The following is a 27,591-nucleotide window of genomic DNA, read 5'->3' as shown; positions in this document are numbered from 1 at the left end:
CAGCATCACAACCCATAATGCCATTGTTAAACCCACCAAAATTGTTACTACCATGGCCCTCAATATCCCATTTATCATTACCGACATCACCGCTGTTATTTCCTGTATCATTAGTGTGGGTTTTGGTATCACCACTCCCCATATCCCAGGTATCATTACCATTAGCACTCCCAAAAGCACCCCTGCTTTCAGTATTCCCTATATCCTCAGTTGCACTTGCATCTTCATAAGGGATAAAAAGCACCGGGTATTCCAACCATTATACCACTAATACCTGTATGGACCGATATCTTGTGTCTTCTACATGTAGGATGGTCCAGAAAAAGTCTGTTGCCCAACACAATCCCTTTTATGACCAGAAAGGGTTCTATTAACCTTCTTAAAAACCAAAACGTCTCCTGTATGCCGAGGCGGGTTTGGAGTAAGCGCGGAAGCGCAAAAAATAATTTTTACAAAAAATCACAGCGCGCTTAGTTTTCAAGATTAAGAGTTCATTTTTGGCTCCTTTTTTTAATTGCCTGAAGTTTAGTATGCAACCATCAGAAATGAAAAAAAATATCATTATCATATATAAATAATGCGATATATGGTAGCAACAAAAAAAACTTATAATTGTATTCAAATCGAGCTGTGCGAAAAACGGTTATAGCTAACGAGTTACTTTTTTTTTCGTTGTATTGTACACTAAATTGAGATCATTTTGATATATAACACATTGTAAAACGATCAAAGCAACACAGAAAAATATTATCACAAAATGATGCATGAATTCGTAACGAGCGGACATAAAATTTTTTTTTTTCAAAAATTCACCATAAATCTAAAGATTGTTCTAGAGACTTCCAATTTGTTTCAAAATGAAGACAAATGATTGAATATTACGATAATGTAAGAGTTTTAGCTTAGAATTGCAGTTTTCGACCATTTCGGACCGAATGTCAAAATTTATATATATATATATATGTATATATATATATATATTTTATATGCAAATATTGCAAAAATTAGAAAAGCTACAACCTTCAAAAGGTTTTTTTTGTATTTTTCATGAATTTGCGCACATTTTCATATATGAAACTATATAAAACGCCTAATATGAAAAGGAGTAAATATTAGGAGAATGCGACGTACGCATTTCGGAGATTTGCGGCCGCGAATCAGCGCGCGGAGGGAAAGAAAGTTTTTTTTTTTTTAAATTCACCATAAATCTAAATATTGTGCTAGACACTTCGAATTTGTTTCAAAATGAAGATAAATGACTGTATATTACTAGATTGTAAGAGTTTTAGCTTAAAATTGCGTTTTTCGACTATTTCGGTAGAGTCAAAGTTGACCAAACGTGGTTTTTTTTTATTTATCGTGATTTATATGCAAATATTTCGAAAAAGAGAAAAGCTACAACCTTCAATCATTTGTATTTGTATTCTACATGAAATTTCGCACATTTTCATATATAAAACTTTATGTAACGGCTAATTTTAAATGGTGCAAACATTTCGACAATCGCACAAAAAATTTTCTGATTTTTTTCGGATGAGTTACCGCGCGGATGTAAGGAAAATGTTTTTTTTTTCATAAATTCACCATAAATCGAAATATTGTGCTAGAGACTACCAATTCGTTGCAAAATGAAGGTAAATGATTGAATATTACTAGAATATAAGAGTTTTAGCTTACAATTGCGTTTTTCGACCATTTCGGTAGATTCAAAGTTTACTGAAGGTTGAAATTCTTGCACTTATCGTTATTTATATCAAAATATTTCAAAACTGATAAAAGCTACAACCATGGATTGTTTTTAGATGTATTGTGCATAAAATTGTGCACATTTCCATATATAATACTTTATGTAACGGCAAATTTAAAATGGTGCAAACATTAGGACAATCGCACGAAAAAATTTATCGGAAGAGTTACCGCGCGGACGTAAGGAAAAAGTTTTTCATAAATTCACCATAAATAGAAATATTGTTTTAGAGACGTCCAATTTGTTGCAAAATGAAGGCGAATGATTGAATATTACTAGAATATAAAAGTTTTAGCTTACAATTGCGTTTTTCGACCATTTCGGTAGAGTCAAAATTGACCGAAGGTTGAAATTTTGGCACTTATCGTTATTTATATAAAAATATTTCAAAACTGATAAAAGCTACAATCATGAGTATTTTTTAGTTGCATTCTACATGAAATTGCGCACATATTCATATATAATACTCCACTGATACTTTTTAGTGCGATAAAAAAGAAATTCGCGCTTGCGCGCCCTGCCGTAGCGATCTTGTAAACAAAACAACGCCTTGATCCGTGAACTCCCAGCATCCCCCAAGGCGCGTGATTCAAAAGTTTTCGGCTGGTAGGCCTATAAGTATTTTTCCGCGAATTTTAAAAAAAACTTTTTTGAGTCGACGTATAATACGTCCAATCGGCATACGGGAGACATTTTGACTCGACGTTTAATACGTCCAATCGGCGTAAGAGGGTTAACATTCTATCACCCAAAGTAAATCATGTTCTAACAAAACCCAGGGTGTTTAATCTATGGGCTTGCACATCACACACTGTCTCTGTTGAGAGTTTCAAAGGGTAATGGAGAACATGGATTGATACAGATTATGGTCCATTAAATTCACAGACGCGCCTGTGTCTATAAAGATTGGGATATCCACATCCTCCACTGTTCCATATACTATCGGCCTGGCCTCTGGGGCATCCCCCATGAGACCACAACTGCACGTACAAATCACCTGTACCCTTTTTGTTGATTGGCTTTCCAAAAATTTTGACGATCCCTTTGCCCTTTTAAGTGACCTGCCTGGGAAGTTCTCGTATTGTAACTCCCAAATTTCTGAGGTGTAGGTCTCGCATCTCTCCGTATCTGAGACGGACAAGCCTGCCAACAGTGATCCACACTTTTACACATTCCACAATACTTGACTCTACATACTTTCTTTGTGTGTCCTGGTTTATTATTACAATTGTAGCAACGCAACTTCTATTACCTTTGATCGATCGATCCTCTCTTATATTCCACTTTTGCACACAAATGCAGAGAAGGAAAATCCGAGTTTCTTTGTATCATATTTCTAGGACCAGTTCCATTAAAAAAAGTACTATCCACCATGGAACATTTGGACATATGTTTCTGAATTTGGGCATACATTAGTTCCTCTTCTGATGTACTAGGTTCAATCATTTCATCAAATCTGTCTACGATTGCATCTGGGACGTCATGTAGAGGCATTGCAAAATGCATCAATTTATGTAAATTGTCGAATGAGACATTATTCCTATTTGCACATTTGGAATTTCTCAATTTCTGTATCCATTCTCCTGCTGCTGAGTCAATAAGTTTTGAGTTATGCTCAATAAGGCTTGTTGTGCCTTTTCTAATTTTGTACAGCGCTCTTAAATCTCTTACAATATCGCCGTGTTCTTTTGAGCCATAAGCCGCTCTTAAAAATGCTTGCAATTCGGTCTATGACCGACATTTTGTGTACTGAAAACTACGGCATCTAAATGACAAATTCCCTTTATTGAAATCTAACAAGGCTTTTGCCTCTGTGAATGCCTCTGGATCATCCTTAATTCCCTTGGTGTTTAAATAGTTATTCACTCCCTCGATAAAAATTTGCAATGGTTGGGAGAAAACGCCATCAACAATGCCTCGAAAATGGCTAACTCCTGCATTTATGTTTGTTATTTTGTGCACTAACGTTTGGCTTGTAATTGCATCGACCATTTTGCCTTCTTTGCTATAACTCTTATGGTTTAGGATTCGCCCCGACCTTAATAACATTGATATATTTATGAGCACACAAACCACCAACCCAAAAGTAATAATATATCATTCACCAATAAAAAGATAAAATAAACATGCACCAATCCAAAAAACCATTATTTACATCTAGCTGCTTCTCAGGTTCAGGGTCAATCAGCTGATTGAACTGTTACAAGGTCACGATGGTCTTTAGAAAATGGGAAGAAGGTAGTGAGAGAAAAAGAATGCATCTCAAACCAAAAATCTGCTGAGTTAGTGCAACCGTTCACCCAGCAGCCTCTCTCTCTCTCTCTCTCTCTCTCTCTCTCTCTCTCTCTCTCTCTCTCTCTCTCTCTCTCTCATGCCACACACAAAAATGAAACTTATCATACCACTTTTTCTAATGCATTTCAATACAACAAAACCCCTAATGTCTACTGAATCCCGAGGGACATCAAAATGAAATACACTTGTGAGCAAATTAACACCAATAAAGAGAAAAAATAAGAAATAAACTTATACACTCATGTCTTTATAGGTCCAAAGTCAGTACGTGGCTACACTTGCAACCGTGCATAATTAATTCCCGCTATCATATAAATTCACTCCCCCCCCCCTCCAGAAACACAGGAATATGTCTTTACACTAAACAGCATTTAAGATCACTGCCGGCAGTAGCTACCCGGCTTAATTCCTGACTATCAGATAAATTCCCCTCAAATCAACAAGATTCAGTTGCTCAATACATAATTATAACCACTTTTCCCCAAAATATGCTTAACCTATCTAATTCTAGTCTCTTCGGAAACATTACCTAAACGCTTGAATGTACCTTTTAACCGCTAGCCACCAAAATCTCTAACGAGGAAAAATCTCTAGCGAGGTCAAATGACACTTGTTTAAACAAATGAAAAAAATCATCTAACTGGCAATGTGTTGATGTTGAATGTCATCTCTGAAATTAGCTGAAAATCAAAGTTTCAAGCTAGGCTAATATAAACTCTTGTTATTACAAAAATATTCTTTTTATTTCCCAAAATTAGCTAACATGAAAATGGAATAAAATGAGTTAAGCATGACTTCAAAAAAGAAACGTTAAACAATCATATTCCTCTCAAAATCATATTTAAGTAAGTACCCCTTTTCCTCTAAGTGTCCAAACATTCATAGTTTATCAGTCAAAATAGAAAACCCATATGGTGACTTCGAATCCATCTGAAATAAAGAGACCAGTTATTATGACACCATAAAACATTAAAGTTCATCAATAAAAAATGTGTGCTGTACCTCACTACCTTTCTTTAAAAGATGAATTTCGTCACTATAAATATTAATTCTTTCAAAGTTCACTTTATTTTACCTTGTTCAACACTCTATCAATCAATTTCAGTGAGTCCCCCTTTGATTCTTATACAACAGATTATATGTCATTTTCTGTGCATTACGAACACACTCATAGATGCACAGATTTATGCACGCTACATACATGGAACTCGTGATCTTTGGAATGCATCACTGACTCCAATTATGCACCGGTAAGCTTTCCTGTTTTTTTTTTTTCATCTCAGCATCTTCGAGGAATCCAGCATTTTGCATTTGTCTCTAACCGGCAAGAGCTAAGGTTATCAACCCCACTATTTGATTATTTAATATTACATGTTACTACTAGTGCCTTTAATACATACATAAAGACCGAAGGTTTGTATTTACTTAGGAACAAACTACAAATATTTTAAGTAATTTGTATTTTTCTGGACATACAAACCTACAGGTCTTTACATAAATGTCCCACCTCAAGCCACCCCTCATTCTGTTACCTGAGCCAGAAGGTTAGAGTGAAACATAAGGATAGGGGTGGGGGGGACTCCCACTCTACCGTTGATAGTTAACCACCTTATTTAAAGTTAAACAGCTATTTTCCCAGCTTGCGCTGCAATTATATCCATATGTAAATATAGGGCTGATGCCTTTGTATAATAAGGCGCCCTGTGAGGTTATTTAGACCTGCGATAATTGTATGCTAAGGTCGGGTTGATATGACTCCTATTACTAACATTTTTTCAACTTCGTCATTTATCTCTATTTTGAAATTTCATAGGGAGTCTATACGAAGGTACGTATATAGCTTTATGTTTGTCCTTCGACCGTATTTTGTGTTCAATGACATCCGTTTTACCCCCAGAGATCACTCGCTAGTGGAGAAACATCCTGGTATTCAGATAAAAGATCAAAAAAATTCTGCTGAATCACCTCTGCTTGAATGACTTTACGTATATTACCTTAGATAGAGTATAAGAGTGATTCATCCACAACTGATTAAATTTAGCGACAGTAAAAAATACGATATTTATAACTTCCATATCCACGATATGTATAGGATTTTTGGATCACTAGATTAACTTGTTGCTGTGAGTCAACCGTGTATAGTGCTTTGTTCTCGGAAATCGTTATATTTCAGAGTTTCAGGAAGGATTAAAATTTCAGATCCCAGCAAAGTCTTTTTACATGCACTAAGACATTCGAGGGTGCATGCGTCTCGAGATTTTGCGTGCAAATTGCGACTGCGGGTGTGGGAGAATTCTGTTGGGTCGCTTGAACAATGGCACGATTTATGAGACAAGTGATTGGTTCCTCTATATAAGTTATTATTTGATTAACTGTCTCTTTTTGTTCAAAACGGATTTTGATATGTTAGAAGGTTTATAGAATTTTCTTTTGATAAACACGCCTTATTTGGCAGGAGGTAAGTTAATGTTTTGTATACCCATAGATGGATATCTTACAATTACACCAGATATAGATCAATGTTTTTTATAACTATAGAGGTATCTGTAAGCGCTTATCTGCCCTGTACTGAATCTGAGTTATGCTACGACAATTAACTTGTTATTGCCAATTACTGAACCATACTCCAGACTTCTCAATAGGGAAGTTCGAACAACAAACGGTGAGTCCGTAAATACAGGATATTATGTGGACTAAAGGAATAAAAACAATTTAAATGGCTGATATTCTAATTTTTATGGCACGTACAGTCAGGCGTAATCCACTACTACTTATAATAACTTATTGTATTAAAATTACGAGAACCTGCTCTGATTACTTGATACGGTCGTGTGATTCATAGGAAAACTTTTTAATTCAAAAAGGTATTGGCATGAATGATCCAACATCGCTCTCCCTCCTCTACTAAAGTCGCTTATGTGGAATGTGCTTTGCTTGCAACACTGGGAAGATTTGACTGACCCTGACTAGATGACACAGTAACCAAGTTTGCTGAGGCACGATTTGTTTGTTTCTGATTTTTAGGGTCTACTGTTTATTTGTTTCTTTTTATAATAATTAGGATTCTTCTCTTTATTGTCATCGACACCGTATTGTGTGTTTTTAGCATTCTGTTGTTGTTGGTTACATATAAAGCAACGAACGTAAGAATGACTTGAACTATTATGAATTGAGCAATTACTATTAAAACAAGTTATCTTTACTGCGTTATTGTTAACTATATGTACCTGCTGTGGTTTACTTTTATTCTTTGCTAAAATTTGAAATATTGAGGGATCCAGGTCAGCGCATTTAGACATATTTTGTTAATTTGTTTATATGAATGTTAAGTATGTTAACCTAATGAAAGTTTTTACAGACATGTTATTCTTTGCAATCCAGCCGTATTACTATTTTCTTTTTTAAGGTTAAGTTGAGTCATTGAGATTCGATTTTTTACACATATAACTAAAAAAACTCAAGGCTAAAACTACGATCGGGACCTTGCAAAGGAGTCTTTATTGTCCTGACCCGAAATAGTGTTACCTCTAATTTATCCAAATTTGTGTGGGTGTTCCACTTGTTTTTGTGTGTTTTCTTATCACTATGGTGCCTAACGACCCTATCCATGCATCTGTATAAATACAGATGTCCACTGCATAAACATATATTCAATGTTTAATATGATTTGTTACGTACAGAATTAATAAGGACCCAAAATTATAAAATTGACACAGTATATGATTATGATATTTCAGGAGAACTTCTGGAAACAAATTAAAAGATAAAAACTCGCAGTAGCGAGATCCCAATGATGAAGATAATTTCTGTAAAAAAGTAAGATTAAGAATGTCTCGTAACTTCAGCCACAGGAACAACGAAAATTCGACCTGCAAAGGAAACACTCAGTTACTCCAAATGAATACAAAAGGGTTGTACTTAGCTTGATTTTGTGGGAAGTCACGGTGTTTCGATATTGACACACGGCCTTGGTGCCTTTTCTCTGTTTAGCGGATGACCCTGGTTTTGGCTTGAGTCTCCCCCGTGCGCGTTGTTCATTTGTTGGATGATTCGTGCAGACGCGTCCGGTTTGTTTCTTGAAGAGCTGGAAACGCTCAATAAACGATGATGTTTTCTTGAATGATTCTAATGAGAGACATCTCTTACGGTTGGGACAAACCTTGGGTTGCCGTAGGAAGAAGACACGTCAGGTTTGTTTCTTGAAGGTATGCACTGCTGAAGACGCTCACTAAACGATGATACTAAGTTGCTTGAAGAATCTCTTGCTTTCGTCGTCGTTGACTTCTGATATGATGCATTATTCATTATTCTGGTTATTCTTCGGAAGACGTTGAAGGGTACGCTGAAGGCTGTCACCAATATATAGCTGCCACCAATTCTATACTGATGCCTTTGTATAATAAGGCGCCCTGTGAGGTTATTTAGACCTGTGATAATTGTACGCTAAGGTCGGGTTGTTATAACTCTCCATATTCATTGGAGTGTCTTGGGTTTTGATGATAACTTACGAAGTCAGTATCTTCTTTGGTTATGACGACGGAGATGTTTCAAACTCATGATGATAATTTCTAAGTTCATTCAGTATCTTCTTTCTGATGTGAGGTTTCTAGTAGAAAACACTGAGTACAAAAATATCTCTATTCTTCTGAGATCACATGATGAAATTGTACAGGTCTGCCAATGATGATGGCTGATTGAATTCTGACTACAATCTGGTTTACAAATCATAAAGGAAGCAGACAGTAACTCGAACATATGCACATACACACAGATGACATAGATTACAAGTCACGTAGGCCGCTTGAGCTATAGGTCACGGTGGTTGTCTCAAGCAGGAAGCTTGGACTAAAGTTTACAAAACAAATGAATGACCACAGGTGACGGCAACTAGACACTGACTCATTACAACACGTCATCTTAGCCTACTTTATCGTATCTGGTCTGATCACATTCCTGCAAGCAAACTGGTTGACCTCTTGGGTCACTGGGTTTAATTAATCATAGTTTTAGTTTTTTATATATGGAATAACATTCCATATATTCTGCTTATATAGCACTTACATAAAGACCTTCGGGTTTGTATATTAGGAAAAATACAAATTACTTTAAAAAATTGTATTTATTCCACTTTTGCAGCATTGAAAACCAAAAGGGCTTTTTACTCTATTCATTTTTATTTATGTATGTATACATTCATGTAAATTTTGGTAGGGCTGGAGTTAAATGTGATTATATTGCCAGATCGCAAGCCATGCATATGCAGATACACTAATTGAGGAAATGCTGTAGTATGAAATTTTCATCGGTATACAAACATAAACAACCTTATATCATATCTCCCATCACAGCCACCCCTCTTTGTTCATTACCTTACTCTTCTTAACAACTAGTTAACCCATTTCCGACATGCACTGAAAGATACTCCTTCATAAAAAGCTCTGTTTCGTATAGCTCTTAAAAAAATGTTATATTTGAAGAAATGTAGCAGCACATACCTTCCAAGACTGTCATCAGTGTTGCTGGTCATAATAGCTACTCATGTATTGTATCAACAATAACAATCAGTGAAACTAATTTGGAAACTTTAATCTCTCTTCAAATTACTACTCAATTCACCCTTACTATTTTTTCTTTTTATTATCTACCACATTTGTGGATAATATGGTGTTATGTATAGTTGGGTCACAAAATTAAGCATTTGCTGTGAACTGTACCCTTTCTGCTGTTACTCCACAAAACTCTTATGCTGGTCTCTTGCATTTTCTATTCTCGGCCTTTGATTTGTTAATAAGATATGTTCAAGCTAAGAAGGTTTACAGATGTGAGGTGGTGGGCGTCAATATTAACTGCTAATCTATTGTTGCATTGTTGCCTCAGGAATGTTTTGATGCTGTGTCTGGACAATGTTTGGTTAGATTGTATTAATGTTTGGATAAAACTATCAAATGCACACTTTGTTAATTGCCCTGAGACCTTTATGGGAACCTGTATTGAATTTGATTTATTATTTTGTTGCTTCAGTTCTGACATTATGTTTCCTAACTCTGTGTTGCATTGTTTGATTTCAGATTCTCCCTCAGAAGAACCTTCCTTCCTTCGTCAGTTTTGATTAGCATCAGGATTTTGGGAAATGCATGTTGTTTAATGGTACTACATGGAACATTACCAATAGCAACTCTTAAGCATATGAGACAACAGTGAATTACTGTATGCGTATTTAACAAATTTAAACAACAAGTAAAATTTGTGTTGAATATTAGATTCATACATCAGCAGTGAAATCTGTTTGTAGTCCTTCAAGATTTTGTACTTAACTTTTTAACAGATTTATTCAGTAATTATTTGTAAACAATTTTATGTTAAGAGTTGTGAATTGAACACATTGTCATTACAGAACAGGACAGGACATAAGGCTAAAATGAATCCAAAACATTCTTTAAAATTTCCTTTGAAAAGTGAAACTGAAGGTGCATTATCACTACCTTCCATAAATCAAGAAAACGTCAACATGGCTGCCTTTAGTGGAACGAGTGATGGAGACTTTTTGTCTCTGGGTCCATTGATGGACATCAAAATAGAGCCAGAGGAATTCTGTGAGTCTAATGAAGAAGATGAATATTCATATGAAATGAATTCAATAGTGAATGAAAAACATCAACAAACTTGCAAAAAGGATGTAAAACAAGAAAGAAGGGTCCGTGACAATGGAGAGAAGCCTTTCATATCCAATGGCTGTGAGAAAGCAATTTACAAGAAAGTTAATCTTACAAATAATATCACAAATCCTACCAGAGAGAAATTCATATGCAATGAGTGTGGGAAAGCATTTTCCTTGAAACGTAATCTTATAATTCATATGAAAATCCATACTGGAAAGAAGCCATTTATGTGCAAGGAATGTGGGAAAGCATTTTCCCATAAACAAAGTCTTAAAGTTCATATGAGATTACATACCGGAGAAAAACCATTCATTTGCAAGGAATGTGGGAAAGCATTTTCCCAGAAACCACATCTTACAATTCATATGAGAACCCACACTGGAGAGAAGACATTCGTGTGCAAGGAATGCAGGAAAGCATTTTCCCATAAACTAAGTCTTAAAGTTCATATGAGATTACATACTGGAGAAAAACCATTCATTTGCAAAGAATGTGGGAAATTATTTTCCCAGAAATCACATCTTACAATTCATATGAGAACCCACACTGGAGAGAAGCCATTCGTGTGCAAGGAATGTGGAAAAGCATTTCCCAGGAAAGATCGTCTTACAATTCATATGAGAATCCACACTGGCGAAAATCCATTCATATGCAACGAATGTGGAAAAGCATTTTTCCAGAAACAAAGTCTTAAACTTCATATGAGATTACATACTGGAGAAAAACCATTCATTTGCAAGGAATGTGGAAAAGCATTTTCCCATAAACTAAGTCTTAAAGTTCATATGAGATTACATACTGGAGAAAAACCATTCATTTGCAAGGAATGTGGGAAAGCATTTTCCCAGAAACCACATCTTACAATTCATATGAGAACCCACACTGGAGAGAAGACATTCGTGTGCAAGGAATGTAGGAAAGCATTTTCCCATAAACCAAGTCTTAAAGTTCATATGAGATTACATACTGGAAAAAAACCATTCATTTGCAAGGAATGTGGGAAAGCATTTTCCCAGAAACCACATCTTACAATTCATATGAGAACCCACACTGGAGAGAAGACATTCGTGTGCAAGGAATGTAGGAAAGCATTTTCCCATGAACTAAGTCTTAAAGTTCATATGAGATTACATACTGGAGAAAAGCCATTCATTTGCAAGGAATGTGGGAAAGCATTTTCCAAGAAACAAAGTCTTAAAGTTCATATGAGATTACATACTGGAGAAAAGCCATTCATTTGCAAGGAATGTGGGAAAGCATTTTCCCATGAACTAAGTCTTAAAGTTCATATGAGATTACATACTGGAGAAAAGCCATTCATTTGCAAGGAATGTGGGAAAGCATTTTCCCAGAAACCACATCTTACAATTCATATGAGAACCCACACTGGAGAGAAGCCATTCGTGTGCAAGGAATGTAGGAAAGCATTTCCCAGGAAAGATCGTCTTACAATTCATATGAGAATCCACACTGGAGAGAATCCATTCATATGCAACGAATGTGGAAAAGCATTTTCCCAGAAACAAAGTCTTAAACTTCATATAAGATTACATACTGGAGAAAAGCCATTCATTTGCAAGGAATGTGATAAAGCATCTTCCCAGAAACAAAGTCTTAAAGTTCATATGAGATTACATACTGGAGAAAAGCCATTCATTTGCAACGAATGTGGAAAACCATTTTCCCAGACTCCAAACTTAAACGTCATATGAGATTACATACTGAAGAGGAAAAAGAAACAATATGATAAAGTAAACCATTTAAGGCAGAGATTTCTCAAATGACCAACTATATGACAGATCAATATCACTTAAAAAATCTGCTCAAAAAATAAGGAAAATAAAGAATAATACAGAATAGGGGATGAACAATTGAGTGGAAAATTGGCACTAGTAAAGGCCCTAGCTGCACAAATGAGAAACAAATAACAGGAGATAAAAGCAAAACAGATAAATAGGCAGTTTGGTGAAAATCCAAAGATTGATTATAGAAACATGAAAGAAACAGTGGAGGTACGAACACCACCAAGCAAGGAAGACCTAGAGAGATTTTGGAAGCCACTGTTTGAAGACCCTAGACAACACCAAGAGAATTCATGGATTGACACCATTAGGCAGAAGAACAGCCAGAAACAGCAAATGCCACCAGTAAGCTTCATCACAGAAAAAGTAACAAAACTAAAAGAATATATTCATTTCAAGACCCCAAGAATAGGCAAGATCTAAAATTTCTGGCTTAAAAAGATCACAGCACTACACCACACATAAGTGCAAGCCTTTTCAAGAATAGTGAAAGGAGAAGAATCACCAGAGTGGCTCACAACAGGAAGAACCAATCTTCTCCCTAAGAGCTCTGAGACTGAGCTCCCTAACAAATATAGGGTCATCTGCTGTCTATGAACAACCTACAAATGGGTCACAGGAGTCATAGCAGACGGGATATATGAAATACAAGAAAATGAGAGAAAAGACAGAGAAAGAATACATCAGCTGCTGAAAGAAGATACGTAAGTCAGAATTAACATCAAAGAACAAGATCACTGCCATAAACCAGCTGGTAATACCACTGGTGACATATGGTTTTGGCATTGTAGACTGGCCACAAGGAGAGTTAGACAGGATGGATATTAAAACCAGGAAGATTCTCACCCTACACAAAGTCACATACAGACACCAGTGTGTGGACAGAATATATCTTCCTCACAGAGAAGGTGGATTAGGCCTGACTCAGATCAACCAGGCCTACAGAGCAACAATAGTAAGTATAGGTTGCCCAACACCAAAATGGAGCCCTGAGACAACTAACATCAATAACAAAACAGTCTAAGAACTTTGCAGGAGATCTGATAGAAGACAGAGGGTACTGAACAGACTCCAGCAAAAACGATAGCCAGGAAGACCAAGCAGAAATACAGTCACAGAGAGGAGAGACTTCGAATGGAAAGGTAGAAAGACAATGGAAGAGCAGGAAGATTTCAAGAACTGGAAAAAAGTTTCATAGACAACAAAAGAGTCACTCAGATGTATAAGAAATGGAGATCTAGGTTATGATGGAGAAAGACTGATAATAGGAGCACAAGATCAAGGCTTCCTAACAAAGAGCTTCAAGAAAATGCCAAGCATATTAGCAAATGATCCATGTAGGTTTTTTCAAGAAGTGATTGAGTGTTAGTCATCTGATATCAGCCTGCAAGACTGCTTGCAGATGGTCACTACACAGCCCACCACAACAAAATGTGTAAAGTATACAGAATTGAAGTGAAAGGAAAAGTGTAGGAGCATGAACAATATCCAGTCACCTCCAATAAGGCTGTTGCCATCTTTTATGACAAGGAAATTCCAACAGGAAGATATATATATATATAGAAGGAGGTGCTATGAGACCTGATGCTGTGATCTGGAACAAGGAATAAACAGCAAAGATTATAGATGTGACAGTACCCAGTGACTTTGGCCTCAATAGAGCTGAAAGGCATAAAATAACAAAATAACAAGACCTGAAGAATGACCTGAAAAGCATATGGGAACTGAAGGAATAGAAAAAAATACCTTTGGTGGTAGGAGCAATAGGACTTATAAAGAAAAATCTGAGAAAATATCTTCAGGGTATACGAAATTACCCAGTATAAATGAGGTGTAAATTGCTGCCCTCAAAGCAATGGTAAACACCGAGATACTAGCCCAACCATAGACCCCAGGCTGGGGTCCATTGCACCCCTGATGTAAATTGAAAATTAAGAATAACATTAGCCAGAGGGAAACCATATAGTTGCTCTTTATGTCAAAGAAGTTTTTCTCAAACAAGTCCTCTCAAAAGACAAGATAATTCACACTAGATAGAAGCTGTTTACTTGATCTCTGTCCAAGTAGTTTTTATTACATGATTTTATTTAACTTGACTCTTGTGTCTGTTTTGAATGAAGGTGTCGCAAAAGGTGTGTAAAAACTCATGCTAGAAAGAAGTCATATCCTGTATCTGCACTTGGTATCCAAGACGTTTTTTTTTTCATTTTCATTAGGTTCATCTTAGAATGAATGTGTTAACTCAGAAGAAAGACGATGTTGAAACAGTTTTTCTCTGGTAGACTCATAACACATGTGAGCACTCATGGAGGATAAATATTGTTCTTTTACACTGCATGTTGTACTTTTATCTTGTATTCTGCAAATCACAGTCATTGGTTCTGAATGCTAGACTGTTTTTCAGGTGTCAAAATGCACAAGCAAAGAGTGCATCAGAGAGGATGTTCAGTTGCACTGACAGATTTGTTAATGTTTTCCACCCCAAAGTAAGTTGCACTTGATGTGGAGATAATTATTGTGAACTTGTCTGCAAAATCTATAGAAAAAGACAACAGCAACCTAAGGGATGATAAAAAGAAAAACCTCATTTATATTTTTATGATCCAATTCATGACCATCATCATTGCTGTTACTCAAAGAAGAGAAGGAGAATCTGGAGGAGGGTCTCACTGAAAATGCAGATGAAGGCTCTTCATTGTGTAACCTTTATGCAAAGGTAAAATAAATGACTTTTAGTTTTTTTCTTACAATTGTTCTCAATAACACTGTACAGTGCTAGGTTAAGAATCTTTCCTTTGCCTTCTCCAATTTCTTGTTCCTGTGTATTTTTTTGTATGATTTCCAAATAAAGAATTAGTATTGTCTTTAGCTGACATGAAGTTTTCTTCCTTTTGTTTTTCAGCATTGTGCATATATGCACTTGTATATGTAGTTTAAACCTAGAATATTTCCATGAAATGTTATTCTTTATGGAAATAGAAAGGATTGATATCTTCATTATACTTCAGTGAAATTTAGGTGCAGTTATTTGATTTTTTATTATATGTTCTTGGTTTTAATCTTCTACAAAGAATGTGCTACAGCATTTGTAAGTAAATCCTAATGCCTTGTATTCGCTCACTAAATTCATCTGGACTGTGTATAGTATTTTGTTTTAGGTTAACCAGTCTGAAGTGTTGAGACTAGACTAGTTATGCAAATGACTAAAGTACTGTGTTATTCTAATTAGATTAATCCTCTTTTTTTTTTCATTGTATAAACTTTGAAAATATTGATAAATAATAAAAATTGTTTATATGTAAAATTTTCATTTGACCTCATTAAAACTTAAATAGTAACAGAATAATATTCTACACTGCCAAAAGTGAATGAATGCACCATGATGTGGTCTGAATGCACCGAGTATCTGGTCTCAGTGCACCTCTTCCCAATTGAAGTGCATCTTTCCTTGTGGTCCCAATGCACCAACTTCATTCACATAACAGCTGCCCTTTGGCGAACTGTATAGATGACTATACTATTCACTTTGCAGGATTATTTTCTTTGATAAAGTGGATCAGTTTAAAAAGTCTGAATAAAAACAGAATATTACAAAACCAACAAACACATCCTGCTATGAGGGAGAAGTTTAAAACTTGACTACCTCACTACCTCTTAATTCAAACTGCAAGTCTAACTGTTTTTGTAGCTGGCAGTTAACCTCGAAAAGAAATTACTGTGTTAATTATTCCTTTGGACCTGTGGTGGCTGCTCAACAAACTGTGTAGCTCACGCGGCTCCTTTATCAGAACAAGGTTGCATCTCTTTTTAGATGTGCAATTGTGGAGACGGGAGAATGAATGAGGGAGTGACTGGCTTTTCTCCTCTGCCCCTTCATCCCCCTTCTCCTCCTTTGGGCAGAGTTGATCCAGCCGTCACATGCTGGAACTGGAGCAACCATTCCGTTTATCTTTATAGAGTATAGAAGGAACCGCCCCTTTCTCTAGCTAGGGGAGGTCCCTGACAATAAGACAAACCCACTGCTTATATTTGCCTTACTGTCTTTAACTCTCAGATTCATCTCAGCTTGCTTTTGAATGGGGTTATGTTTTCTCCCTCATTCAAAAAAGCCCAGAAGTCTGACGACTGATCACACAGTCTCTGTACTACTACGTCAATTCATCAGAGGTGATACTATTCCTTGCTCTCTCAACCAGGAAGAAAATCCAGGTGTTGCAAACTCCAGCCAGTTCTAGAGACTCATTCAAATTCCTCCCTCCAAATATCAGTCCTCCTAATGTAAAGGACCAAGTGTTTGTGTATTGTTTAGGAACAAATGACAATTTTTTCAAAATAAATTTTATTTTTCTTAACTATACAAACCTGAGGTCATTTACATCTCATGCCCACCTCATGCCACCCCTCAATCTGATACCTGGGCAAAAAATAAGTTGGAATGTTTGCGTTCAGACAGGCAGGATCCCCGCCAACCACCTTGTTTAAAAGTCTAGTGGCCATTTTTCAGCTTTGCCGAAAGTAATTCTTAATGTAAGGGATCTCGGGCCTGTATAGTTAGGAAAAACACAATTTGCTTTAAAAAAAAAAAACTGTCATTTTACACCTAATATAGCTCATGTTGTTACTAGAAGATGTTCTTACAATTTGTATAGGAGTACTATAGTGCATTTCTGAGCTTGATCAGTGCAGCACCAGCCTTGAAAAAGAGGTAGAACATGTTACTCCATTGAAGGCAGTGTGATATGGGGTGCAGGTGACGACCGAGATATGCCGTTGGTGACTTGCCAGTTTAAGGGAAACCTGTAGTCACATGAAAACATCAAATATTAAATGATTACTAAAAAGATTGAGTTATACATACAAAACCATAAATTATTGGGGACTAGCCCAGCCCTAGATTCAGTAGATTATGATTGCCTCCTCACATAAAACAACCAAGACTAATTTCGTCCCTGTATAAGCAAAGAAAATTTTATTGCAGTCTTGGTATTATTATTAAATATTATAGCTGTTTCAACAGCATTTAATTTATATAGAATCTTCTCAGTTCTTCATGTTATCTTTTTCTCATCAGCATGTAGCTGGTATATCAGGACATATAAGGACATATAAAGATTTCAGTTGTCTTAGGTTTATTTCCTCTAACGTGTCGACAGCGCACAGGCAGTCATCTAAGAGAGTATACAAGTGAATGAGCTAAAATATGTGGTTTACAGGCATCTATAGCAGGCAGGGCGTGTACAATCGGTGGGTAGGTCGCTAAGCAAGGATTTTAATTGGTCGTAGTTTGGTGACAAAATCTGTCCCTGAGGCATTGAGATCTCCTAGGTCCATCCAGGGTTGTTGACGGGGTTGGGTGGTGGTTAGGGGTAACCAGCACGTGGGTGGTAGGTATTATCAGCCGTCCAGGTGACATGTCATCCACTTCCAGTGCTCTCTCTCTCTCTCTCTCTCTCTCTCTCGTGATGGTGTATGATGTCAGTTGGTTTCTTGTATTTTTTTCTTATGATGGTAGGGAGAAATTCTGTTTCTTTTACTGTGTGGATACTCGGTTTTTTCTAATATATGAGGTGCCTCAAGAAACCATAGACGTCTTCAGTCCGGTGCTTGGTCGATAATTTCTACGTTCGTTATGACCTCACTTCTTTCTGGTCTTCTGTTATGATTTTCTCTGTAATGATTTAAAATGGCCCCTTCTTGAAGGTGACAGGAGAGATGCTTAGAGAGTCTTGTAGTGGTCATCCTGACATAGGATGGCATCCTTCCACAGGGCATGTGAATTCGTAGATGACACTTCTCTTCAAAGACATTGCTGGGGCTGCCAGGTTGTTTTTAAGAAGCAGCTGGCTGGTTTTCATATTATGATGGTAAATTACGAGGTTAATTTTATCCCTTTCTGCAGTGGTGGAGACACTGTCCTTTATTATTTCCCTGATAGCCTTTTCATCTTCTAAATATTTGTGGTGCATATAGTTTTTATAAAATATTTTTATAGATCCACTTTGGTTGTTGTTGGTTTCTGTTGTGCTTCCCTGGTGCCAGTTATTTATGGATTCTTGGGTTTGATGTTCAACCATATGATTTGCTTAGTTGTTGTTGATGAGGATGTGTGTGGACCTTTTGATCTCTCTCGTAGTTTCTCTCCATGTGGAGCAGTGTGTGAGGGCGCGACAGATGAAGGCATGTACTACAGATCTTTTATATTGGTTTGGGCATTTACTGGACCCATGAAGGCAGAGACCTGGGTTCATGGGATTTTTTTATAAACCATGGAGGTATAACCCATAGGAGTCTAATGTAACCAAACGTCCAAGAAGGGTAGGGCACCATCAATACTGCGTTTGCATGTGAAATGGAGGACAGAACATTCTTCAAAAGTCCTTGAAGTTTCAAGATCCTCTTCTTTGTCGACTCTTATGAAGGTGTTGTCTATGTAATGATGGTATTGAGGAGGGCAGTTGATTTTATTGAAAACCTTTTCTTTGACGACACTCGTGTAGAAAATTGGCAAACAGAACCCTTAATACAAGAAACCAACCGAAACCATACATCATCATGAGAGAGGGAGGAGGAGAGATTGAAAGAGAGAAAGAGAGAGACAGTGTGAGTGAGAGAAAAAGAGCGGAAGAGGCCGAGAGAGAGAGATCACCGGAAGTGGATAACATGTCACCTGGATGGCTTATAATACCTACCACCAACGTGCTGGGTACCCCTAACCAACCCCGCCAACATCCCTGGACGGACTTAGGAGATCTCAACGCCTCAGGGAAAGATTTTTTCACCAACCTGCGACCAATTAAAATCCTTGCTTAGCGACTTACCCACTGATTGTATGCAACCTGCCTGCTATAAATGCCTATAAACCACATAGTATTTCAGTTCACTCACTTATATAATCTCTTAGATGCCTGCTTGTGCGCTGTCGACACGTTAGAGGAAATAAACCTAAGACAACTGAAATCTTTATATGTCTTTAGGAAACCTGATATGCCAGGTATGTGCAGATGAGGAAAAGATAATAAGAAGAATTGAGGAGATTCTACATAAATTAAATGCTTTTGAAGGAGCTATAATATTCAATGCTACTGCCCTCAGAGAAGGCCTCCTCCCTTATTATTATTATAATTATTTTGTTAAAAATGATTGCTGCTTCAGCACTATTAATCTTGTAGAGAGTCTTCTATATTTTTCTAATGACGGCTTTCTCGTTGTTACTTAGACTGGCGAGCGTTTACGAGTCATCACTTGATAATGTCCTGTGGATCAGGAAGAAACGTCGCGTTGGAGAGAGAGAGAGAGAGAGAATTGTATAAGCAATAATAAACCAAATGACTCAACCGAATTTTACCATGTCCTTTGGTGCATTGCTTGCCATTCTCAGCAACAGCGAGAAAGCCGTCATCAGCAAAATAGAGAAGACTCTCCACAAGATTAATAGTGCTGAAGCAGCAATCATTTTTAACAAAACATGTCTAAGAGAGGGTCTCCTTCCGAAGTATTTTAATTATTATGAGACAGTGGTACCTCGGTTTTCGTACATATTCCTTTCTGGAACCTCCAACAATATCTGAAATGTACAGAAACGGAAGCAATAATTCCCATAAGGAAAAATGTAAATAGTATTAATGTGTTCCAGACCCCCAAAATGTTTTTAAAAAAATACTATTTACAGAGAATAAACAGTTTTATTTACAGAAAACAATTAGAAATGAATAATGAACATAAAACATCACTCTTACCTTTATGGAAGACTCTTGTTAGCATTTGGAAGACGGAAAGGAGAGGTCATTGTTTGGAAGGGGAATCCCCCTCCAGAAGGGCTTCAGGTATCATGCACCCGTCTGTGGTTACTTCTCTACGGTTTAAGTGGCTCTGTCTGAGGTTACTTCCCCACTTCATTTTTTACTGGCGCTAGGACCAGCTTGAGTCGCTGGTCCCCTGCCGAATAACAAAACTATCCAGAGACATTTGTTTTGTGTCTCTTTAAAATTTGCCTGAAATGGTACAAAGCATTGTCATTAAACATGTTAGAGACACGGATTGCAATTATGATATTACTCCACTTAGCAAACATTTCTTGAATCACTGAAGTAGGCACAGTATCCACTCTCTCTTCCTCCTCCTCCTCCTCGGATTCCTCATCTGCTGTCTGTTGCTGTTCCTGCAGCTGTTCCTGCAGCTTCTCAGTGGTTAGGTCTCCCCTGTGGGCATCCACTAGCTATTCCACATCCAAGCCCATGGAGTTCCCCAGAGACACAATAGACTCCACAACAGGCGTACAGCCGATTGGACTTAGTCGGAAAAGGCTGCTTAAACAAATAATAATCATAATAAAAACAACAGTCAGCCTCAAACACTTCGAAATCCTTCTCGAGGTAACACTGGCCACAATTTTCTCCAAGCAGAGTTCATTGTCCTGGAATTCACTCCCTGCCAAGCCTTATCTAATAGGCTTATGCAGTTGAAGATATTGAAGATATCCTTCCAGAACTCTCTTAATGTCAATTCAGTGTCAGGTCACTTCAGAACACCTTTGAAATAGTGCTTTGGTGTAGAGTTTCTTGAAGTTTGAAATGATCTGTTGGTCCATGGGCTGAATGAGAGAAGTCGTATTAGGGGACAAGAACTTCACTGTGACGAATTAAATACATCCAGCAACTGGTCCTCCAAGCCAGGAGGATGAACAGGAGCATTGTCCATTACCAGGAGTAACTCGAGGGGCAATTGATTTTCTTGCAGGTACTTTTTCACACTTGGGCAAAACACTTCATTGACCCACTCAACGAAAATTTGTCTTGTGACCCATGCCTTTGTACTATGGAGGAACGATCTTTTTGTTCTATTTCACAACGTTTTCGAAGGTTGCGAAAGAGAGAGAGAGAGAGAGAGAGAAAAGTTTCGTGGTTGGTGTCGCTGTTAAGATCCTGTAGTGTTTTCATTGTTTATATTGTATGTTTGAAGGTTGTTGTGCTTGTGAGTTTTATTGTGTTGTAGAGAAATTGTTGGAGTTATGAGTTGTTGAGTGTTGATGTTGGTGAGTTGTTGTGGTTCTTTGATGTTGTGGGTGGTTGTATTGGCTTGTCGTGTCATTGTATTTTGATGATGTTAGTGATTGTTTGTGCAGTGGTCTTTTGTTGCATAGTTATTGAATTACTGTGAGGTTGTTGTCCTTGTTTGGTTGCTTGTGTATTTTGTTACGACACCCGTATCCGGCAGACAGTGCAACTCCTCAAAAAGAGTGTGTCAAGTAGTTGCTAAAAACATGTGCTTTGAGAGTTTTTGTTTTTTAGTTTGTGATCCCCCCACAGTATTGGCCTTCCACATCACTGGCAATATATTCTTGATCACAATATTTTTCTTGAATGCTCTGAGAGTTTCAAAGTGATACACAAGTAGGGGCTTCACTTTGAAATCCCCACTGGCGTTCCCACAAACCAAGAGTGTTAGCCTATCCTTCATAGGCTTGTCCCCTGGCAGTGAACTCTCCTCCTGCGTAACGTAGGTCCGTTTTGGCATTTTTTTTCCAAAACAGGTCTGTCTCATCACAACTGAAGACCTGTTGTGGGAGAAATCCTCCAGCCTCAAGATACTCCTTGAATTCCTGAACAAATTTTCTGAATTTTTGAAATCAGCCTCTGCTAAATCATCAAGAGCATCACTAGTTGTTGGCATTTTCTTGTAGCATTCTCACAAATGATCACTTCAGACACACTAACCCCCATTAATTGATTTTCATTGATCCATACTAACAGAAGTTTTTCCACGTCTTCCACTAATTGCAACATCAACTGCCTTGATTTCATGTTTCTTTGCGATGGCAGAGCTGATCATCGACACTGACTTGCCGTACATCTTAGTGAGATCAGCTACATGTGTACCACTTTCATACTTTGCTGCAAGTTCTTTCTTAAATTCAATCATATTCCTGGTACATTTCTTTGGCCCCACAATGGATACTGCACAGTTAGTTTTTACGGCAAAGTTAGCACAAAACACAACAAACACGTGTGGTAATGTGGAATGTGAGTGCCAAGATGGTTGTTCAGCGAGAAACAAAGCCAGAATGTGTCACGAGAGAAGACGGGATGCTTTGTTTAGGTGCTTGATATGGGGCCCGGTCACGCACTTGTTCCTGGATGGAGCGTTTTCAAGTGTGCAAAAACCGAGGAAACGTACGATAACCGAGACAAGGTTTCGTCGAAAAAAGTTTACAAAGACCGAAATGAATGAAAAGAGAGGCGTACGAAAACCGATGTTTGACTGTATCATTAAGAGAACATGTGTATGAAGTGCATGACCTAACATAGACAGAAATTAAACCCATGGTAGAAGTCAATACAACTGACGAAGATGTAAAAAAATCAACTGTAAAAAATCAACTTGAGAAAATAAATCAAATAAAGCACCAGGACCAGATGGAATAAAACCAAATCTGTTCAAACTGTTCTTACAATGTACCAACAATCAAAGAGAATTGGCAGAATGTTTAAACAACATACTGAAAGGCAGGAAAACACAGGGAAGCTGGTTTAAGTAAAAAAAACACCTACCCCAAGAAACAACATCCTCAGTCAAAGATCTTAGGCCAATAGCATTAACTAATGTATCATTAAATTTTCATGGGGTTCCTAAAAACCAAAATAGAAAAGCATATTAGGGATTATAAAATTGCATGGACTGCAATCAGGCTTTACCACACAAATAAGAGACACTGATAATTTGTGTATCTTAACACTGCATGCAACAAATGTACAGATGAAAAGACCAGTTATTTGTGGTATCAACAGAGACTTCCAAAAAGCATTTGACTCCGTCAATAGAAAGGAGCTCATAGAGGTCATGGTGAAATATAGGCTACATACAGAGGTAATAATTAAGTGCAGTAGTGAAGACATATAAATGATGTAACAAGTCTCTTCTTCAACAATGCAGAACAAAAAGAGCTAAATGTAACTAATGGAATTAGAAAGGGTTGCAATGGCTCAACCATATTCTTTCTGCTAATAACATACCTGATAATAGAAAAATTAGAAAGTACAACAGAAGGTTCCAGAAATGAAGTTAGAAGAACAGTGGCACTATCGTATGCAGACGATGGATTAATCCTAGCTAGGACACAGCACCCTTGAAGAAATAACAAAGGCAATAAAAACCCCAATGGAAATAGCGAGCGAATGTTGTCTAAATATAAACAGACAAGATCAATATATTAATATATGATCGGCATAGTACTGATGATGAAGAAAATATGCAACACATTAGAAGGAATAAGAATAGTTAAGCAGAGTAAATATCTGGGTGTAACGATCAACAACATGAAAGACAAAAAACTTCAGAGAACAGATATTTTTGGCCCAAATTAAAGCAAATCAGGAAAATGCAAATATGGCTAATTCAGTCAGTAGTAAAAGGTTTAGCTATATGCAGCAGGGTAAAGATAGGACAACTGTACTAGAAAAAGATTAGTGCTACCATCGTACATGTATACCATGGAAGACATGGAGTGTTAAGGCAAGAAAGAAATTAATGAACTACAAAGCGTAGACAACCAAGTATATAGAACAATTCTGAAAGTAAGTTTTGTGTTAAGATCTGAAAAAGGGGACTCTTCCCTCCTTCCTTCCTTCCATTCAAGAGATCATATGAAGAATAATCTATTCTATCTGAAACCTCTGTTGATGCAAGAGAGGTGAAAGACAGGGCTGTGTGTTATCACCTGATCTCTTCAATTTATATAGTGAAATGATAACGAGAGATCTCAGAGATATGGAAGGAATTAAGGTTTGAGGAGTCAATATTAATAATATCAGATATGCTGATGATACAGCACTTGTTGCAGACTCCCATGATAAACTTCAAGCTTTAATCAGTACTTTACACCAATCAAGCAGAGAAAGAGGTCTGTCAATAAACGTTAAGAAAACAGAAGGTATGTTTATCACCAAGGATGAAATACCCCCAAGAATAGATATAAGAATTCATGCTGAAACATTTAAACAAACCGATAGTTTCAATTATTTAGAATGCACTGTCACAAGTGATGGAAAATGCAAAAGAGAGATCAAGAAGAGAATATCCATGGCAAAAGATGTATTTGGTAAGATCAAGAAATTAGTAGTCACCAACTCGAAAATACCTATGAATCTAAGGAGGAGGTTTGTGAAATGTTTTGTTTGGTCTGTATTGTTGTATGGCTGTAAAACTTGGACTTTGAGGACGGCAGATGAGGAGAGGTTACAGGCTGCAGAAATGTGGTTTTGGAGAAGGATGTTAAAAATATCATGGACAGAAAGGAAAACTAATGAGGTAGTATTAGAGAGAGTAGGTGTTGAATGAGAGTTTCTAGCCTCAGTGAGAGGTAGAAAAATGTGGTTTATGGGTCACACAGTGAGAAGACAAGAACTAGAGCATCTCTTTCTCTCTGGTAAGATCAATGGAAGGAGACCGAGAGGACGACCTAGACAAAATTATATGGATGGATTGGTGAGAATGACTGGAGGAAGAATGTCTGCAGCTCAGTTCCTGCAGAGAGCCGGAAATGGAGAGGAATGACACCCGGATGATGATGATGATTTATTTTTATTTTTATTTATTTTTATTTATTTTTATTTATTTATGCATTTACTTTTATTTATTTATCTATTCATTTAATTTTTTATTCCTATTTATTTATTTATTTATTTTTATTTGATTTTTAATTATTTATATATATATTTATTATTTTTTTATTTCGTTTTTTATTAACCCTCTTACGCCGAATGGACGTATTAAACGTCGAGTCAAAATGTCTCCCGTATGCCGAATGGACGTATCATATGTCGACTCAAAAAAGTTTTTTTAAAAATTCGCGGAAAAATACTTATAGGCCTACCAGCCAAAAACTTTTGAATCACGCGCCTTGGGGGATGCTGGGAGTTCACGGATCAAGGCGTTGTTTTGTTTACAATCGCTACGCAGGCGCGCAAGCGCGAATTTCTTTCTTATCGCACTAGAAAGTATCAATGACACATCTCAAAAATTATTTTGTCACTTTGACATAATTTTTGCACCATTTTAAATTATCCTTTACATGAAGTATTATATATGAAAATGTGCGCAATTTCATGTAAAATACAACAAAAAATACTCATGATTGTAGCTTTTATTAGTTTTGAAATATTTTCATATAAATAACGATAAGTGCAAAAATTTCAACCTTCGGTCAACTTTGACTACCGAAATGGTCGAGAAACGCAACTGTAAGCTAAAGCTCTTATATTATAGTAATATTCAATAATTTGCCTTCATTTTGCAACAAATTGGACGTCTCTAGCACAATATTTCGATTTAGGTGAATTTATGTAAAATCTTTTTCCTTACGTTCGCGCGGTAACTCTTCCGGTAAATTTTTTCGCGCGATTGTCCTAATGTTTGCACCATTTTTAAATTTGCGTTACATTAAAGTTTTATAATATGGAAATGTGCGCAATTTCATGCACAATACAACTAAAAACAACCCATGGTTGTAGCTTTTATCAGTTTTGAAATATTTTCATATAAATAACGTTGAGTGCAAAAATTTCAACTTTTGGTCAACTTTGACTCTACCGAAATGGTCGAAAAACACAATTGTAAGCTAAAACTCTTATATTCTAGTAATATTCAATCATTTACCTTAATTTTGCAACGACTTGGAAGTCTCTAGCACAATATTTCGATTTATGGTGAATTTATGAAAAAAAAAAAAAACATTTTCCTTAGGTCCGCACGGTAACTCTTCCGAAAAAATCAGAATTTTTTTTGTGCAATTGTCGAAATTATTGCACCAATTAAAATTAGCTGTTACATAAAGTTTTATATATGAAAATGTGCGCAATTTCATGTAGAATACAACTAAAAATGATTGAAGGTTGTAGCTTTTCTCTTTTTTCGAAATATTTAAATATAAATCACAATAAATAGAAAAAAAACCACATTTGGTCAAATTTGACTCTACCGAAATAGTTGAAAAACGCAATTATAAGCTAAAGCTCTTACGGCCTAGTAATATTCAGTCATTTATCTTCATTTTGAAACAAACTTGAAGTCTCTAGAACAATATTGTGTGATTTATGGTGAAATTTTGAAAAATATATTTAACTTCCCTCCGTGCGCCGATTCGCGGCCGCAAGTCTCCGAAATACGTACATCGCATTATCCTAATATTTGCTCCTTTTCATATTAGCCTTTTTATAGAGTTTCATATATCAAAATGAGCTCAAACTCATGAAGAATGCAATAAAAAACAATTGAAGGTTGTAGCTTTCTCCATCTCCGAAATATGTGCATATAAAAAAAAATATATATAAAAATTTTGACATTTGGTCAACTTTAACTCATCCAAAATGGTCGAAATCTGCAATTCTAATCTACAACTTTTACAGTATCGTAATATTCAATCATTTGTCTTCATTTTGAAACAAATTGGAAGTCTCTAGAACAATATTTAGATTTACGGTGAATTTTTGAAAAAAACATTTTTTTACGTCCGCGCATTACGAATTCGTACATCATTTTGTGATAATATTTTTCCGGTGTTGCTCTTATTGTTTTACAATGTATTATATATCAAAATGATTGCAATTTAGTGTACAATACAACGAAAAAAAGTAACTCGTTAGCTTTGACCGTTTTTTGCACAGCGTGATTTGAATACAATTATATATGAAATTTCATTTTTGCGCTATCATATATCGCATTATTTACATATGATAATGATATTATTTTTCATTTCTGATGGTTGCCTACTAAACTTCAGGCAATGACAAAAAAAGGAGCCAAAAATGAACTCTTAATCTTTAAAACTAAGCACGCTGTGACTTTTTGAAAAAATTATTTTTTCCGCTCTCGCGCTCACTCCAAACCGGCCCTGGCATACGGGAGAGGTTTTGATTTTTAGGGCTTCGGCGTAAGAGGGTTAATTTATTTGTATTTATTTGTTTTAATTATTTATTTATCTTTTGAATTATCTATTTTTGTTTATTTAATTTTATTAATATATTTTTTTATTTATTTTTATCTTTTTTTTATTTTGATTTATTTTTATTTTATTTATTCCTTATTTTTTTTTATT

General features: G+C 36.4%; 1 protein-coding gene and 1 pseudogene across 1 annotated transcript in view; one reads left to right on the top strand and one right to left on the bottom strand.

Moving 5' to 3' along the window:
- Positions 1-15,194, top strand: part of LOC135204726 (gastrula zinc finger protein XlCGF57.1-like) — a 40,697-nt gene extending 25,503 nt beyond the window's left edge. The window contains exon 2 of the mRNA XM_064234889.1: positions 10,111-15,194. Coding sequence (XP_064090959.1) covers positions 10,461-12,413 — 1,953 coding nt within the window. The 5' untranslated portion in view covers positions 10,111-10,460 and the 3' untranslated portion in view covers positions 12,414-15,194. The remainder of the gene's footprint in view (positions 1-10,110) is intronic.
- Positions 1-27,591, bottom strand: part of LOC135204727 (zinc finger protein OZF-like) — a 177,097-nt pseudogene that overhangs the window by 31,899 nt on the left and 117,607 nt on the right.

Source organism: Macrobrachium nipponense, chromosome 47 (assembly GCF_015104395.2).
Source record: "Macrobrachium nipponense isolate FS-2020 chromosome 47, ASM1510439v2, whole genome shotgun sequence".
Classification (NCBI taxonomy): domain Eukaryota; kingdom Metazoa; phylum Arthropoda; class Malacostraca; order Decapoda; family Palaemonidae; genus Macrobrachium; species Macrobrachium nipponense.
Note: the sequence above shows the minus strand (reverse complement) of the source record. Positions and strands in the feature narration are given on the sequence as shown.